Source organism: Pseudophryne corroboree, chromosome 6, assembly GCF_028390025.1.
Source record: "Pseudophryne corroboree isolate aPseCor3 chromosome 6, aPseCor3.hap2, whole genome shotgun sequence".
NCBI lineage: Eukaryota > Metazoa > Chordata > Amphibia > Anura > Myobatrachidae > Pseudophryne > Pseudophryne corroboree.
The window spans coordinates 713,414,459-713,428,634 of NC_086449.1; the positions used below are offsets into that span (position 1 = coordinate 713,414,459).

A 14,176-nucleotide genomic window follows, 5' to 3' on the forward strand; every position below is an offset into this window, starting at 1 on the left:
AGCCGGGAAATCCACCTTTCTACCTCAAGTCACTCCCCAACAGAAAAAGGCACCGACTTTTCAACCGCAGCCCTTTCGTTCCTTTAAAAATAAGAGAGCAAAGGGCTATTCATATCTGCCACGAGGCAAAGGTCGAGGGAAGAGACAGCAACACGCAGCTCCTTCCCAGGATCAGAAGCCCTCCCCGGCTTCTACAAAAGCCTCAGCATGACGCTGGGGCTTCTCAAGCGGACTCGGGGACGGTGGGGGGTCGTCTCAAAAATTACAGCGCGCAGTGGGCTCACTCGCAAGTAGATCCCTGGATCCTGCAGATAATATCTCAGGGATACAGGTTGGAATTAGAGACAGATCCACCTCGCCGTTTCCTGAAGTCTGCTTTACCAACGTCCCCCTCCGAAAGGGAGACGGTGTTGGAAGCCATTCACAAGCTGTACTCTCAGCAGGTGATAGTCAAGGTACCTCTTCTGCAACAAGGGAAGGGGTATTATTCCACTCTTTTTGTGGTACCGAAGCCGGATGGCTCGGTAAGGCCTATTCTAAATCTGAAGTCCTTGAACCTGTACATAAAGAAGTTCAAGTTCAAAATGGAGTCACTCAGAGCAGTGATAGCGAACCTGGAAGAGGGGGACTTTATGGTATCCTTGGACATCAAGGATGCGTATCTCCACGTTCCAATTTACCCCTCACACCAGGGGTACCTCAGGTTCGTTGTACAAAACTGTCACTATCAGTTTCAGACGCTGCCGTTCGGATTGTCCACGGCACCTCGGATCTTTACAAAGGTAATGGCCGAGATGATGATTCTTCTTCGAAGAAAAGGCGTATTAATTATCCCATACTTGGACGATCTCCTAATAAGGGCGAGGTCCAGAGAACAGCTAGAGATGGGATTAGCACTGTCTCAAGAAGTGCTAAAACAGCACGGGTGGATTCTGAATATTCCAAAATCCCAGTTAATGCCGACAACTCGTCTGCTGTTCCTAGGGATGATTCTGGACACGGTTCAGAAAAAGGTTTTTCTCCCGGAGGAAAAAGCCAAGGAGTTATCCGAGCTTGTCAGGAACCTCCTAAAACCAGGAAAGGTGTCTGTACATCAATGCACAAGAGTCCTGGGAAAAATGGTGGCTTCTTACGAAGCAATTCCATTCGGCAGATTCCACGCAAGAATTTTCCAAAGGGATCTGTTGGACAAATGGTCAGGGTCGCATCTTCAGATGCACCTGCGGATAACCCTGTCTCCAAGGACAAGGGTGTCTCTTCTGTGGTGGTTGCAGAGTGCTCATCTATTGGAGGGCCGCAGATTCGGCATACAGGATTGGATCCTGGTGACCACGGACGCCAGCCTGAGAGGCTGGGGAGCAGTCACACAAGGAAGAAACTTCCAGGGAGTATGGACGAGCCTGGAAACGTCTCTTCACATAAACATTCTGGAACTAAGAGCAATATACAATGCTCTAAGCCAGGCAGAACCTCTGCTTCAGGGAAAACCGGTGTTGATCCAGTCGGACAACATCACGGCAGTCGCCCATGTGAACAGACAGGGCGGCACAAGAAGCAGGAGTGCAATGGCAGAAGCTGCAAGGATTCTTCGCTGGGCAGAGAATCATGTGATAGCACTGTCAGCAGTGTTCATCCCGGGAGTGGACAACTGGGAAGCAGACTTCCTCAGCAGACACGATCTTCACCCGGGAGAGTGGGGACTTCATCCAGAAGTCTTCCACATGCTGGTAACCCGTTGGGAAAGACCAATGGTGGACATGATGGCGTCTCGCCTCAACAAAAAACTGGACAGGTATTGCGCCAGGTCAAGAGATCCGCAGGCAATAGCTGTGGACGCGCTGGTAACGCCTTGGGTGTACCAGTCGGTGTATGTGTTTCCTCCTCTGCCTCTCATACCAAAAGTATTGAGAATTATACGGCAAAGAGGCGTAAGAACGATACTAGTGGTTCCGGATTGGCCAAGGAGGACTTGGTACCCGGAACTTCAAGAGATGATCACGGAAGATCCGTGGCCTCTACCTCTAAGGAGGGACTTGCTTCAGCAGGGTCCCTGTCTGTTTCAAGACTTACCGCGGCTGCGTTTGACGGCATGGCGGTTGAACGCCGGATCCTAAAGGAAAAAGGCATGCCGGAAGAAGTCATTCCTACTTTGATTAAAGCAAGGAAGGAAGTAACCGTGCAACATTATCACCGAATTTGGCGAAAATATGTTGCGTGGTGCGAAGATCGGAGTGCTCCGACGGAGGAATTTCAACTGGGTCGATTCCTACATTTCCTGCAATCAGGATTGTCAATGGGTCTCAAATTGGGATCTATTAAGGTTCAAATTTCGGCCCTGTCGATTTTCTTTCAAAAAGAATTGGCTTCAGTCCCTGAAGTCCAGACCTTTGTTAAGGGAGTGCTGCATATACAGCCTCCTGTGGTGCCTCCAGTGGCACCGTGGGATCTCAATGTGGTTTTGGACTTCCTAAAATCTCATTGGTTTGAACCACTAAAAAAGGTGGATTTGAAATATCTCACATGGAAAGTGACCATGCTTCTAGCCCTGGCTTCTGCCAGGAGAGTGTCAGAATTGGCAGCTTTATCTTACAAAAGCCCATATCTGATTTTCCATTCGGACAGGGCAGAACTGCGGACTCGTCCGCATTTTCTCCCTAAGGTGGTGTCAGCATTTCATCTGAACCAGCCTATTGTAGTGCCTGCGGCTACAAGTGACTTGGAGGACTCCAAGTTACTGGACGTTGTCAGAGCATTAAAAATATATATTGCAAGGACAGCTGGAGTCAGAAAATCTGACTCGTTGTTTATATTGTATGCACCCAACAAGATGGGTGCTCCTGCGTCTAAGCAGACGATTGCTCGTTGGATCTGTAGCACAATCCAACTTGCACATTCTGTGGCAGGCCTGCCACAGCCTAAATCTGTAAAGGCCCACTCCACAAGGAAGGTGGGCTCATCTTGGGCGGCTGCCCGAGGGGTCTCGGCATTACAACTTTGCCGAGCAGCTACGTGGTCAGGGGAGAACACGTTTGTAAAATTTTACAAATTTGATACTCTGGCTAAGGAGGACCTGGAGTTCTCTCATTCGGTGCTGCAGAGTCATCCGCACTCTCCCGCCCGTTTGGGAGCTTTGGTATAATCCCCATGGTCCTTTCAGGAACCCCAGCATCCACTAGGACGATAGAGAAAATAAGATTTTACTTACCGATAAATCTATTTCTCGGAGTCCGTAGTGGATGCTGGGCGCCCATCCCAAGTGCGGATTATCTGCATAAATTGTACATAGTTATTGTTAACTAATTCGGGTTATTGTTGAAGGAAGCCATCTTTCAGAGGCTCCGCTGTTATCATACTGTTAACTGGGTTTAGATCACAAGTTGTACGGTGTGATTGGTGTGGCTGGTATGAGTCTTACCCGGGATTCAAAATCCTCCCTTATTGTGTACGCTCGTCCGGGCACAGTACCTAACTGGAGTCTGGAGGAGGGTCATAGGGGGAGGAGCCAGTGCACACCACCTGATCGGAAAAAGCTTTACTTTTTGTGCCCTGTCTCCTGCGGAGCCGCTATTCCCCATGGTCCTTTCAGGAACCCCAGCATCCACTACGGACTCCGAGAAATAGATTTATCGGTAAGTAAAATCTTATTATAATTTTGGATCACATACCGAATTGGGGGAAAACAAAACACAAAAAGGAAAAAAGAAAAAACCACAACGTCAAGCTCCATGGTTCGACAACAGTGTTAGTGAGCTCAAGAAAAGGGGGCGTAGACTGGAAAGACGATGGAGGAAGACTAACCTAGTGGATGACAAAATAAAACTAATAAAGCATAACTAAGAATATCAATCGACAATCACTCGTAAGAAAGCACAGTTCCTGTCAAATGAGATCACAGCAGCAAACAATAGGCCAGCTCAACTTTTCCGCACAGTGGAGATGCTTTGCAAGCCAGCATGCCTGCAGACTGATGAGACCCTCTCCCAGGCATGATGCAACGAGTTTGCAAACTTCTTTGCAGATAAAATATCCACCATTCGGGCTGGAATCTCCACAGTGCCATTAAAGGAGTGCCAAAATACAAAGCCTGCCAATATAAGCTACCTGCCTTCATGGACCAGCTTTGACCCAGTGGATGTAAAGGACACCACTGAAATTGCTCGGATTTTGCGTCCCACCACCTGTGATCTGGACCCAGCCTCAACCAAGCTAATAGGTTGTATGGATTTAATTGGTCCTGTCTTTACAAAAATTGTTCAATGCTCTTTGCAGACAGGCATTTTTCCTGGACCCCTAAAGGAAGCAATAGACCGCTTCTTAAAAAACCTAATTTAGATCCCGACTGCATGACCAACTACAGACCGGTATCAAACCTTCCTTTCCTAGGAAAGGTTATTGAGAAAGTCGTTGCAAATCAACTGGAAACCCGCCTGACAACCCATGATATTTATGATCCATTTCAATCAGGATTCAGGAGAAGACATAGCACTGAAACAGCCCTGGTGTGTGTGTTAAATGATCTTCTGATGGCAAAAGACAGAGGTGACTGTTCAATATTAATCCTTCTGGATCTCTCGGCAGCATTTGATACCGTGGACCATGGGCTTCTGATTGAGCGACTGATACATTTCTGTGGTCTGGATGGCACAGTCCTAAGCTGGTTCAAATCATTTCTCACAGGCAGGTCACAGAGAGTATCATCTGGATTATACTCATCACCACCAGTGCCCTTGCCATGTGGTGTCCCACAAGGTTCTATACTATCCCCCATGCTTTTTGCAGTATACATGCTCCCATTGGGCGAAATAATCAGGCGCCATGGCCTGGTCTACCACTGCTATGCAGATGATACACAACTGTACTTGTCCTTTGCTGCGGGCACTGATAACCCAATAGCAACCCTAAATGGCTGTCTAGCTGAACTACAGGAGTGGATGAGCGCCAGTTGGCTGCGACTGAACCCGGATAAAACAGAGGTCCTTATGATACGACCGCAACATCAAAGGACAAGACTGCAGCATAGCCAACCAACTGGACTTACACTCGGGGATTCAGAATTACAGACCAGTGATCGTGTGCGGAATCCTGGCGTTGTCCTGGATGGTGGCTTGACACTTAAACATCAGATATCAGCCACAATCAAATCCTTATTCTTTCACCTGAGGAACATAGCCAGAATCAAGCACTTAATTCCCTCAGATGATATGCCAAAAGTCATACATGCATTTGTATCATCTCGTTTAGACTACTGTAATGCCCTCTACCTTGGTCTCCCAGCAAAAGAATTGCAACGCTTACAGCTGGTGCAAAACACAGCTGCCAGGCTATTAACCAACCAGCCCCGTTCTAGCCACATAACACCCATCCTCTACTCCCTTCACTGGCTGCCTGTAAGATGGCGAATCATCTTCAAGATTGGCTTACTGAGTTTCAAAGTATTACATGACCAAGGCCCAAGGTACCTGAAACAGCTTCTGACCCCATACTGCCCCACTCGATTACTGCGATCTGTAGATGAAGGACTTTTAGCAGTACCTAGAATCTACCGTAATTCATCTGGGGGTCGAGCTTTTAGTCATGCGGCTCCGACTCTATGGAACTCACTTCCCCGCACAGTGCGAGAGGCCCCAACTATAGAATCCTTCAAAAGTAGACTCAAGACTTTTCTGTTTACTCAAGCATTTCCATAATGTCCTTTTTAGCATCTTCATGCTTCTGTATTTTATGAAAATGTACTTCATTATTTTCTGTACTATATTATGCTATGTATCTGTTAAGCACCTTGAGTCCTATTGGAGAAAGAGCACTATATAAATAAAATTATTATTATTATTAAACCAAATACATTAAACGTTGTGAAATGACAGTGTTTATAACACAAAAGTATACTGTAGATCAGTGGTACCGCCCTGGCAGCCAACTTACCTCCAACATTAGCAAAGCAAAACAATTCTAATGAATATCATGGCTATTAGATAGGGGCATTGAGGATAATCCTATAAAATAACCATTAAAAGAAAAGGATAAACATAGCACCAAGAATAAGGTTAGGTAGGTGCGTGCATTACTACTGCTGATGACCTCTTCTCTTCCACTGTGCAGATTCGGAACAAGAAGACCGGACTCTGTGTAGATACAAAGCACGGGTCCATGGGCTCTGAGCTACGCCTGGAAATCTGCACCAAAGGACGTAAAGCGGACGCCTGGAGTAGTGTGCAGGTAGATGTGATAACACCAGATCCTCTGGGTTCACAGCTGATCAGTTCCTGCCACAGTCCTTAGTGTAAGAACACTAAAGCGGTTTGTCTTGCAGGTGTTCACACTGGGCTGGAGGGAAGACATCCGCCCGGGAGACCCCCAACACACCAAGAAGTTTTGCTTTGATGCCATATCTCACACCAGCCCTATTACATTCTTTGATTGCCATGGGATGAAGGGAAACCAGCTATGGAAATACAGAAAGGTACATTCAATGTCAGAAAAGTAGGCAGACTTTGTAGAAAAGGTTACCGGCCCTTACCATGGTACAAAATAATAACATTGTAAGTAGGGTGTCCTTCACCTGAAGATATCTAACTGCACCAAAATAACAACATGCATCAGGTGTATTCTAAGGTAAACAGAACATTGGAATAAGACTTAAAAAAACATTACTATAATGATAATATTATGTATTCTTTAGTATATGGTTATCACGTTTGTAGTTCAGTCCCCAAAAAAGGGAGAGAACAACTTGAACTCAATGAGATCAATAGTAAACAGCAGCACAGTATTTCAGCTCAGCCAGGTTCTGTATGTGCTAGCATTTATGAAGTGTGAGCGTTTCCAACTGGATTTTAGACAGCCCTCTAGAGGGTGACCACTTATGTTGTTCTTGCTAGCATTCCTGTGTGTAAAGCCCCAGCCCCATCCAGAGGGAGATGCTTTCCCATGAGTGACTCATTCAGTTCAGCCATGGCAGGAGAACATCTCTGCGCCTCATGTCAAGAACTGCTTAATTTTTGGATGCTGCAACCAAGAGGTGTTACCGTAATTCTCTAGCAGCAGAGTAGTGCAGAGACTCCTAGGGGGATAGGGTGACTGTCTGCAACATCTCAGGTTCCTGGATATATTATCCTTGCAGTTTAATAGTGTTCATTTTAGCACCCTGCATCTGTCACGACCTGTGCAGTTCCTCTTTCCTGTCTGGGGTGTTGCTCCCTGCGCTTGTGCTTCTAGCACACTGTTGTCTGTATCTCAGTGTGAAGATTCAGATCAGAGTGTGCTAGAAGCACCAGAGCAGAGAGCGACACCCCAGGCAGGAAAGAGGAACTGCACGGATTGTGACAGGTACAGGGTTCTAGAATGAACATTACAGTTAGGTATAGGGCTTACCACTACATGTTTTTCACATTGAACTTGGGCTGTGTATGCATGTTTTTTAGTGCAGGAAATTATTTGCTGTCATGACGTGGACATTGAGATTTGTCCCTGCAGTTGGAATGTACGAGAAACCATGTATGAATCTCATTATGCTGCCTTCCACAAGTACTGATAATCTCTGCTCTGCTCCTAGGACAAGACTATTTACCACCCAATCAGCAACAGCTGCATGGACTGCAACGAGTCTGACCGCAGATTATTCATGAATATCTGCAACCCTGCCTCATCCACGCAGCAATGGACTTTTGAAAATACCAACTCCACAGTCTTAGAAGTTTTCAACAGGAACCGGGGCTTATAGCAATGGGAGGGGATGAAATAAATATACATATATAAATAGGAATATATATATATTTTAAATCTATATTTTTTACCGGTGGGTGGGATATTGGTTTCCTTCTGGCAAGAAAATGTATTTGGTGTATAGGGTTTTAAATAAAAAAAGGGGAAATTTTGAATGTGTAAACGTAGGCTGAGTTATTTTAATGATGCTGTAACAGAACATCCATGCTTTTGGCGCTGGTATTTTTGACAGATGTTCTAATTATACTCAAAGAATGTTTGTTATGCAAATTGCACAAATAGAGACGGGGGCTGTGATGATGTGACAGCTGAGATTTGGTCTATTTTAATGTTGTTTGTTATCGCAAGCTTGGGCAATCTGTGGCTTCTCCAGCTAGCGTGGAGCTTGGTGTCCCAGCGGGTGAGCTGGGAGTTATAGTTGAACAGAGGCTAAAAAGTCACAGGCTTGTCGAAGCCTACAGTATGTTGCTGTGTGTTATGCAGGGGCGATGCCCATACTGCAGAACTCCTTGGCAGGTAGACCTTAATCGACGCACAGCGATTCGGGCTGCCGATGTGCTCATTTTCATCAAGTTTGCCCAAAAGCATTAACTCTGTGGGCCCGAAATGACTAGTAATCCTTGGATGATATTAAAATAAATAATAATTGGGAGACTGATTGTTTCCGACTAATCAGTGACTTTTCCTAATTCCCTTAGTGGCAGTAGTCATTATTGAATTAATTCTATCTGCGGAACTTCTATAAGGCTTTGTGTTTTGTTTTGTTTTGTCTTTCAATAGTTTTGCCTATGATGTTTAATTTTAGGGGTGTGTTTTTTAATTATTATTTTTTTTATAATTCACTTTTATTTTTGAAGGATGACCCTTCATTTAAGGTAAATGAGGCTCAGAGACTGAAAAATACAGACATTGTGGGGTTTATGTAATAGCCTTTGAGGTTCTAGCAAGACTGCCCATGTATTTAAAGCAGCAATTATTTAAAAGGCAACACCAACCTGGTTTGCCTTTAAAGTATTGCCGCTTTAAAAATACGGGCAGTCTCGCCCTGCAACTCTCAGGCTTTTACATAAGCCCCTACAGTATATGATAGAAACTTGTTACTGCTGCCAGTGTTATCGCGGACCTGTCACCAACATAGAGTGGACTGTGCATGACAATCCAAAACATAGTTCAGCACAGAATCTATCAATTTAATGACTTTATTACAGCATCATTGAAATAACCAGCCTGCAACCCTAAGAGAACAGCAAATGCCTAAACTTGAACTATATTCTAGTGCCTTGCTGGACAGGAGAACATGGGAGTTGGGTGGAACAAAGAAATGGTGCAATTTGGTTTCTCTCCTTTTACCTCTCTGGGGTGAGCTATCAAAGCGTCTTAAGAGGACAAGCGGTAGTGTTGCCAATAGCAACCACTGAGATTCTAGCTATAATTGATCTAGTATATCGTATAAACTGATAGCTGGAATGTGATTGGTTGCTATGCACAACACCTCCACTGTAGAAGGTTTGATAGCTCTCTCCCTATATCCAGGACTCTATAGTATGAGTGAGGTTTGCTGACCTGTGAGTAAGTGTGAAGTTGCATATACATGTCCTAGCTGGGTATTACAGCCAATGTAAAAGTTGTTAAAAAGAGGAGCCCCCTGGGAAACCCTGCCTAAAAAAAAAAAAGGAGTGATGGTTTCGTGGACAGGTGCCACCATCTTTGGCTTAACGAGCCATATAACCTCCTCTGTTCCCAAATATAGCCATTCCGTCCAAGTTTCCTACACATGGACCAGGATGTAATGGAGTTCAAGTTCAGCGGCCGTGCGGGATGCTGGACGAACTGGGATTATTATAATTATTATTATATTATTTTTTTTAAAGTGGCAATCATTTACAAGGCTAAACCATGCCCCTTTAAAAAAAAAACGTCTGCGTTCACCCGGCATCTCGCACTTCCGCTCTATTCTTACTTCATTACATCCCGGTCGTGGAGTCTGTGTAACATGCAATACAATTATAAGATGAAGTACTAAATACATCTAGGTACGTGCAAAAGGAAATATATTGACGTTACATTGGATTCATCTCGTCTTGTATCTGTTGTCTTGAACATTCTTCCATCTCCCATTAGTGAAAATAGTGAGTAATAGGTCACTGGCACTAATGTTGCGTCACTCCTTGCAGCTGGTCACAAATGACCGGCATACTGTCAACACTTCTGAATTCATTGTCCATCAGACCGTTGCTAAAACTGCTTTCCATAGTGATCAGTGAATACGGTGCATTTCAGTGCATCATAGGTAGATGGTGAAGCACCAATGGAGTATGTATCCATAGTATAGCGAACACCAGTACATGACTGCAGGGTCAGGCCTCTATGCACAAGTGGCCTGATTCAGGACCTGACATACCTGCTTCCCATGCAGCAAAGTGCCCATATTCGGTACTTTGTAACTGTGCAGGATCCATACTGCCCGTGTGCAGTACAGATCCTATGTCGTCGGAAGCAGAAAGTCAAGTGATTGACAGTCTGCAGCCAGTTGGGGGCATCAACAGCCTCAGTTTCCCAAAACGAGTGGCGAGGCCTGGATCTTTAAAGTCACTGAACATTGAGAAGATTTTTTAGTAAAAAAAAAAAAAGTCTAGAACTGCAAATCACACACTTCATAGACCAATCGATATATTTGTACAGTTTTGGCTCCCAGTATTAAAGCAAGCATACAACTTGCACACTAAAGCCATTCGCAACCATCATTGGTGAAAAGTACAGCAAGAAATGGGATGTGGAGTAAAAGAACGATGGTATATAGACAGTCAGATAGACAACTGGGTCAAAAGATTGACAGTTAAATTGTCAACATGCAAATGTTTGACACGCTCTTTTTTGTTATTCTAACCCTAACCCTGCCCTTGGTGCCTAACCCTAACTGTCCCCTTCCGAAGCCTAACTGTAACCCCCCGCCAAGTGCCTACCCGTCCCCTCCGGCAGCCTACCCTCTCCCAAGTGCCTAACCCCAAAATTCTTGAAAAACTATGTGTCATCCTCGCTCTTTTGACCCTGTAGACCATCTGGTGTCAACCTATTGACTATATATTTACTATTTGGCTACCCATGAAATATGCAGTTCTGTGGGCTGTCTGGCTTATACGCCGTCCATTACTGTTTTACATATTGGTACTGTGCTTTTGTATAATGTTGCTGTATGTTTACCTATTGCTGAAATTTCTGTGTAGCATATGCTTAGTTTGTGTGGTTGGGATGCTGTGTTGTCATGTAATGGACTTACTCTACCTCTGTCTCCAAATCACAGCAGCCATATGACATAATGTACATTATCTGGTATAGGAGCGTCATACAGTCACATTACAGGTTGTTATTTTGTCATTTTACTTATGTTTATCTACTTCTGTAAGACGCTCCAAGAGAGCTCTGCAGGACACATTACACCCCTGTAGAGAAGGGGATCTGTGCAGCTATACTTGGGTAATATTATGTACTAGTTACCAGCCCATCAAAATAATGGAACAATATATCAGTAATGTCAACGCCAGTGGCTGTGCGCATCCAAACGGAGCAACACTTGAACTGCTCTGTCAGGCGCCATCTAGTGGCCGCCAGCGTGCAAAACACTTGAATTCCCCCCGTAGAGGTGAGGAGCAGCTTTCGCCTTTTATTATATAGGATGGTGTCTTTACAGCTACATATGAGAAATAAGTCATGTGCAGGATATTACGTCACAACTGGTAAGCAAACAGGCATCTCATTCATGAAACATTCTGTAAATACATTGCATTGGGTAGCTCCAATTAAAGAAAAGTCCAATCGTGTTTGCAAATGAACTGTTTCGCATAGGGTTATTTGTCACATACTCTTTTATAAGTTATTGATTGTATTTTAGAAGTCAGATCAGAAATGGGATCTTGTGAAATTATCTGGCTGTCCCCTAGAACAAATAAAGGCAGATGAGCTGTGACAGTGTGAGTGGACTGGTGTTAGGACCACGGTAATTGAAAGCTACTTTGTTGCAAAATGTTTCAAGTACATAGAGCAAAAAATGTTACCTAGCCCGTTCAAGTATAAAGATATTAACCCCATCCCGCTCCAAGTTCTAAGTAATTAGCGAAGCTGAGGACAGTCTGGAATGAAATTTAATATACTGTAATTTAATTTGACTTTACCAAGTATGTGTAAATATTATAGAATAATCAGGATGCTGATTACCTTCTCCACATTCCTTGCCTATGATTTATATAGCATAAGGGTAGTGACTCTGCTTTCACCCTCTTCCATCTCTGTAGCATTATATATACTAGAGAAGCTGTCACTACTTTTGTTCTTTCTCCTGAGCCGCCAATTCCTAAACTGAGGAGTGCCATTGTGCTGGGTTACAAGTTATTTTTGCCTGTAGCCTCTAAACCTTTTTAAAGAAGTATTTCTTTTCTCTGCACAAAAAGATGATTTTGGTTTTATGTGATAAATCTTAGATGTGGAGAAGGCGCCGTGTAAGATGTGTTCCTTCTGTATTCTTCAGCATAAAGTAAGGGTACCCTCTATAGAGATGCCCACAGTTTGTTTCTGGTACCATTCAGATCACGGTGACTTATTAGTGACAGCAGCTGAAATGGATCTGATCAGACATTCATGATCCCTATGGGAATCGATCTGTTAGTATTAGTATACACGCCACCATTTGTTTCATGGGCTGGCTGGACCGCAGTGCTGCTTGTAGTATTTATGATCAATCCAGTGTGTACTGACCATGCAATTCCCAAAGAGATGAGTGATCTATTGACGCTGTGTGCACTGTGAGCCGAGGATTGCACATAGTTGGAGTCACAGTAGTCAGGTTTATAGAGGTTATGCCTTTCTCCCAATAAAATCATGTAGGAAAAGGTAGTTGATTGTAAGCGATATTAGTGATCTGTCCGGCACTCAGCTACATATGGTAGGATACAGCAGTCACAATTTGTAGGACTGCGGAGTTGGGTGATGTACAAAGCTTTGAAAAGCAATGGCCCCAGTAGCTAACACCATCCGCTGCACAGTTTTGACGGAGAGAGATCTTGTGATCCCTCTTGGGCAGCTGTAATATGTGTTCGTGCCCAGTACAACCTTCTCTGTTACTGCAGTGATAAAGGAGCTTGTACTGGGGGAAAGTCAGTGCTGGAACAGCCTCCTCCCAGCAGCACTGTCCTGGCATGACTTAAATGATAAATCAGCACATTAATTGCTGCAATAACAGTGATGACATGTTAATTAACATGTCAAAAGTGTGGTCATCAGCCTCAAAAGAGGCATATTGCTGTTGTTTTTGGCTTAGTACTGTAAACCACCATAAATAATTTTCAGGGATTACTGATTAGATGAGTCTGTACTGTGTAGATGAGTCTTTGTGCATTACATTTATTGCTCATGACTGTAAAGTGACCATCCGATTCATTTATTCATGGTGAACATCTGCAAAGTTACACACTACTGTCACCATGGAAAACTTTTTACTGTCTTTTTTTAGTTGTGCAGAATCTGTACTTTAAATTGTCATATTATTTGTTTAATTGTGTAACTACAATCAGACTGACCAGAATCACCTGTACAGTATTAATGTTGCAGTGATCTGACATTCGCTCTTCCTCTTTGCCTCTGGAAGATAAATTAATGAGTATTTGTGTGTTGAAAAAAAATAATTGCGCAAACAGTTTAGAAGTCTCTGAATACAACTAACAGTTGTGTATCTGGGCCTGACACCTCTTGGGAAGCTTCAGCTGTGGGTGAGTCACAGACATCCTAAGTCCCTTTGGAAATGGGAAAGTTATGTTTACCATAGCTGGATACACACCTGACCGTCACGCGCCGACTGAGCAGCCGATCGGCCACTCGGGGGGTACACACCCAACAACAGGCTCATGATATAGCAGCCGTTTGCTCGAATGGCCGATATATCACCTGCTGTGTGTACCCAGCTTTACTCTCATAAGTCTAATTCGGTGAGGGGTAGGGGGGTGGTAATTGCAGCACTTTAACCTTTAGTGGTGGGAATAATCCTTGATGACTTTTATGACATAATGCATTGCTAGGTTTTTAAAGGCTGAAAATATACTTATTTTATAATGTATTTAAATGAAATAAATTTTACAAGATTTCTTTCTTAATGTGCCTTTCTTTTGTGATTTTTTTTTTTATGGTTGGGACCTGTTTTCAGGAACAATATTCAGTATTGAAGACTGGCTTGGGGAGACATGTAGTATCTGATCACCTGCTTTTGGGTCTTTCACAGATATCCTTGTGTTTTATCATTTATGTGCATTCAGTGTGTTTATTTTTTTGGTATATAATACATATGCTTGTTATACACTGCTCAAAAAAATAAAGGGAACACTTAAACAACACAAAGTAACTCCAAGTCAATCACACTTCTCTGAAATCAAACTGTCCACTTAGGAAGCAACACTGATTGACAATCAAT

At 43.8% G+C, this 14,176-nt stretch overlaps 1 protein-coding gene across 2 annotated transcripts in view; it reads left to right on the forward strand.

Annotated features, from left to right (window-relative positions):
* Window positions 1-13,862, forward strand: part of GALNT10 (polypeptide N-acetylgalactosaminyltransferase 10) — a 382,115-nt gene extending 368,253 nt beyond the window's left edge. For both annotated transcript variants that reach the window (XM_063928357.1, XM_063928356.1), the window contains exons 10-12: window positions 6,100-6,216; window positions 6,311-6,460; window positions 7,553-13,862. In XM_063928357.1, coding sequence (XP_063784427.1) covers window positions 6,100-6,216; window positions 6,311-6,460; window positions 7,553-7,720 — 435 coding nt within the window. In that variant the 3' untranslated portion in view covers window positions 7,721-13,862. The remainder of the gene's footprint in view (window positions 1-6,099; window positions 6,217-6,310; window positions 6,461-7,552) is intronic.
* The last annotated feature ends 314 nt before the right edge of the window (window positions 13,863-14,176 follow it).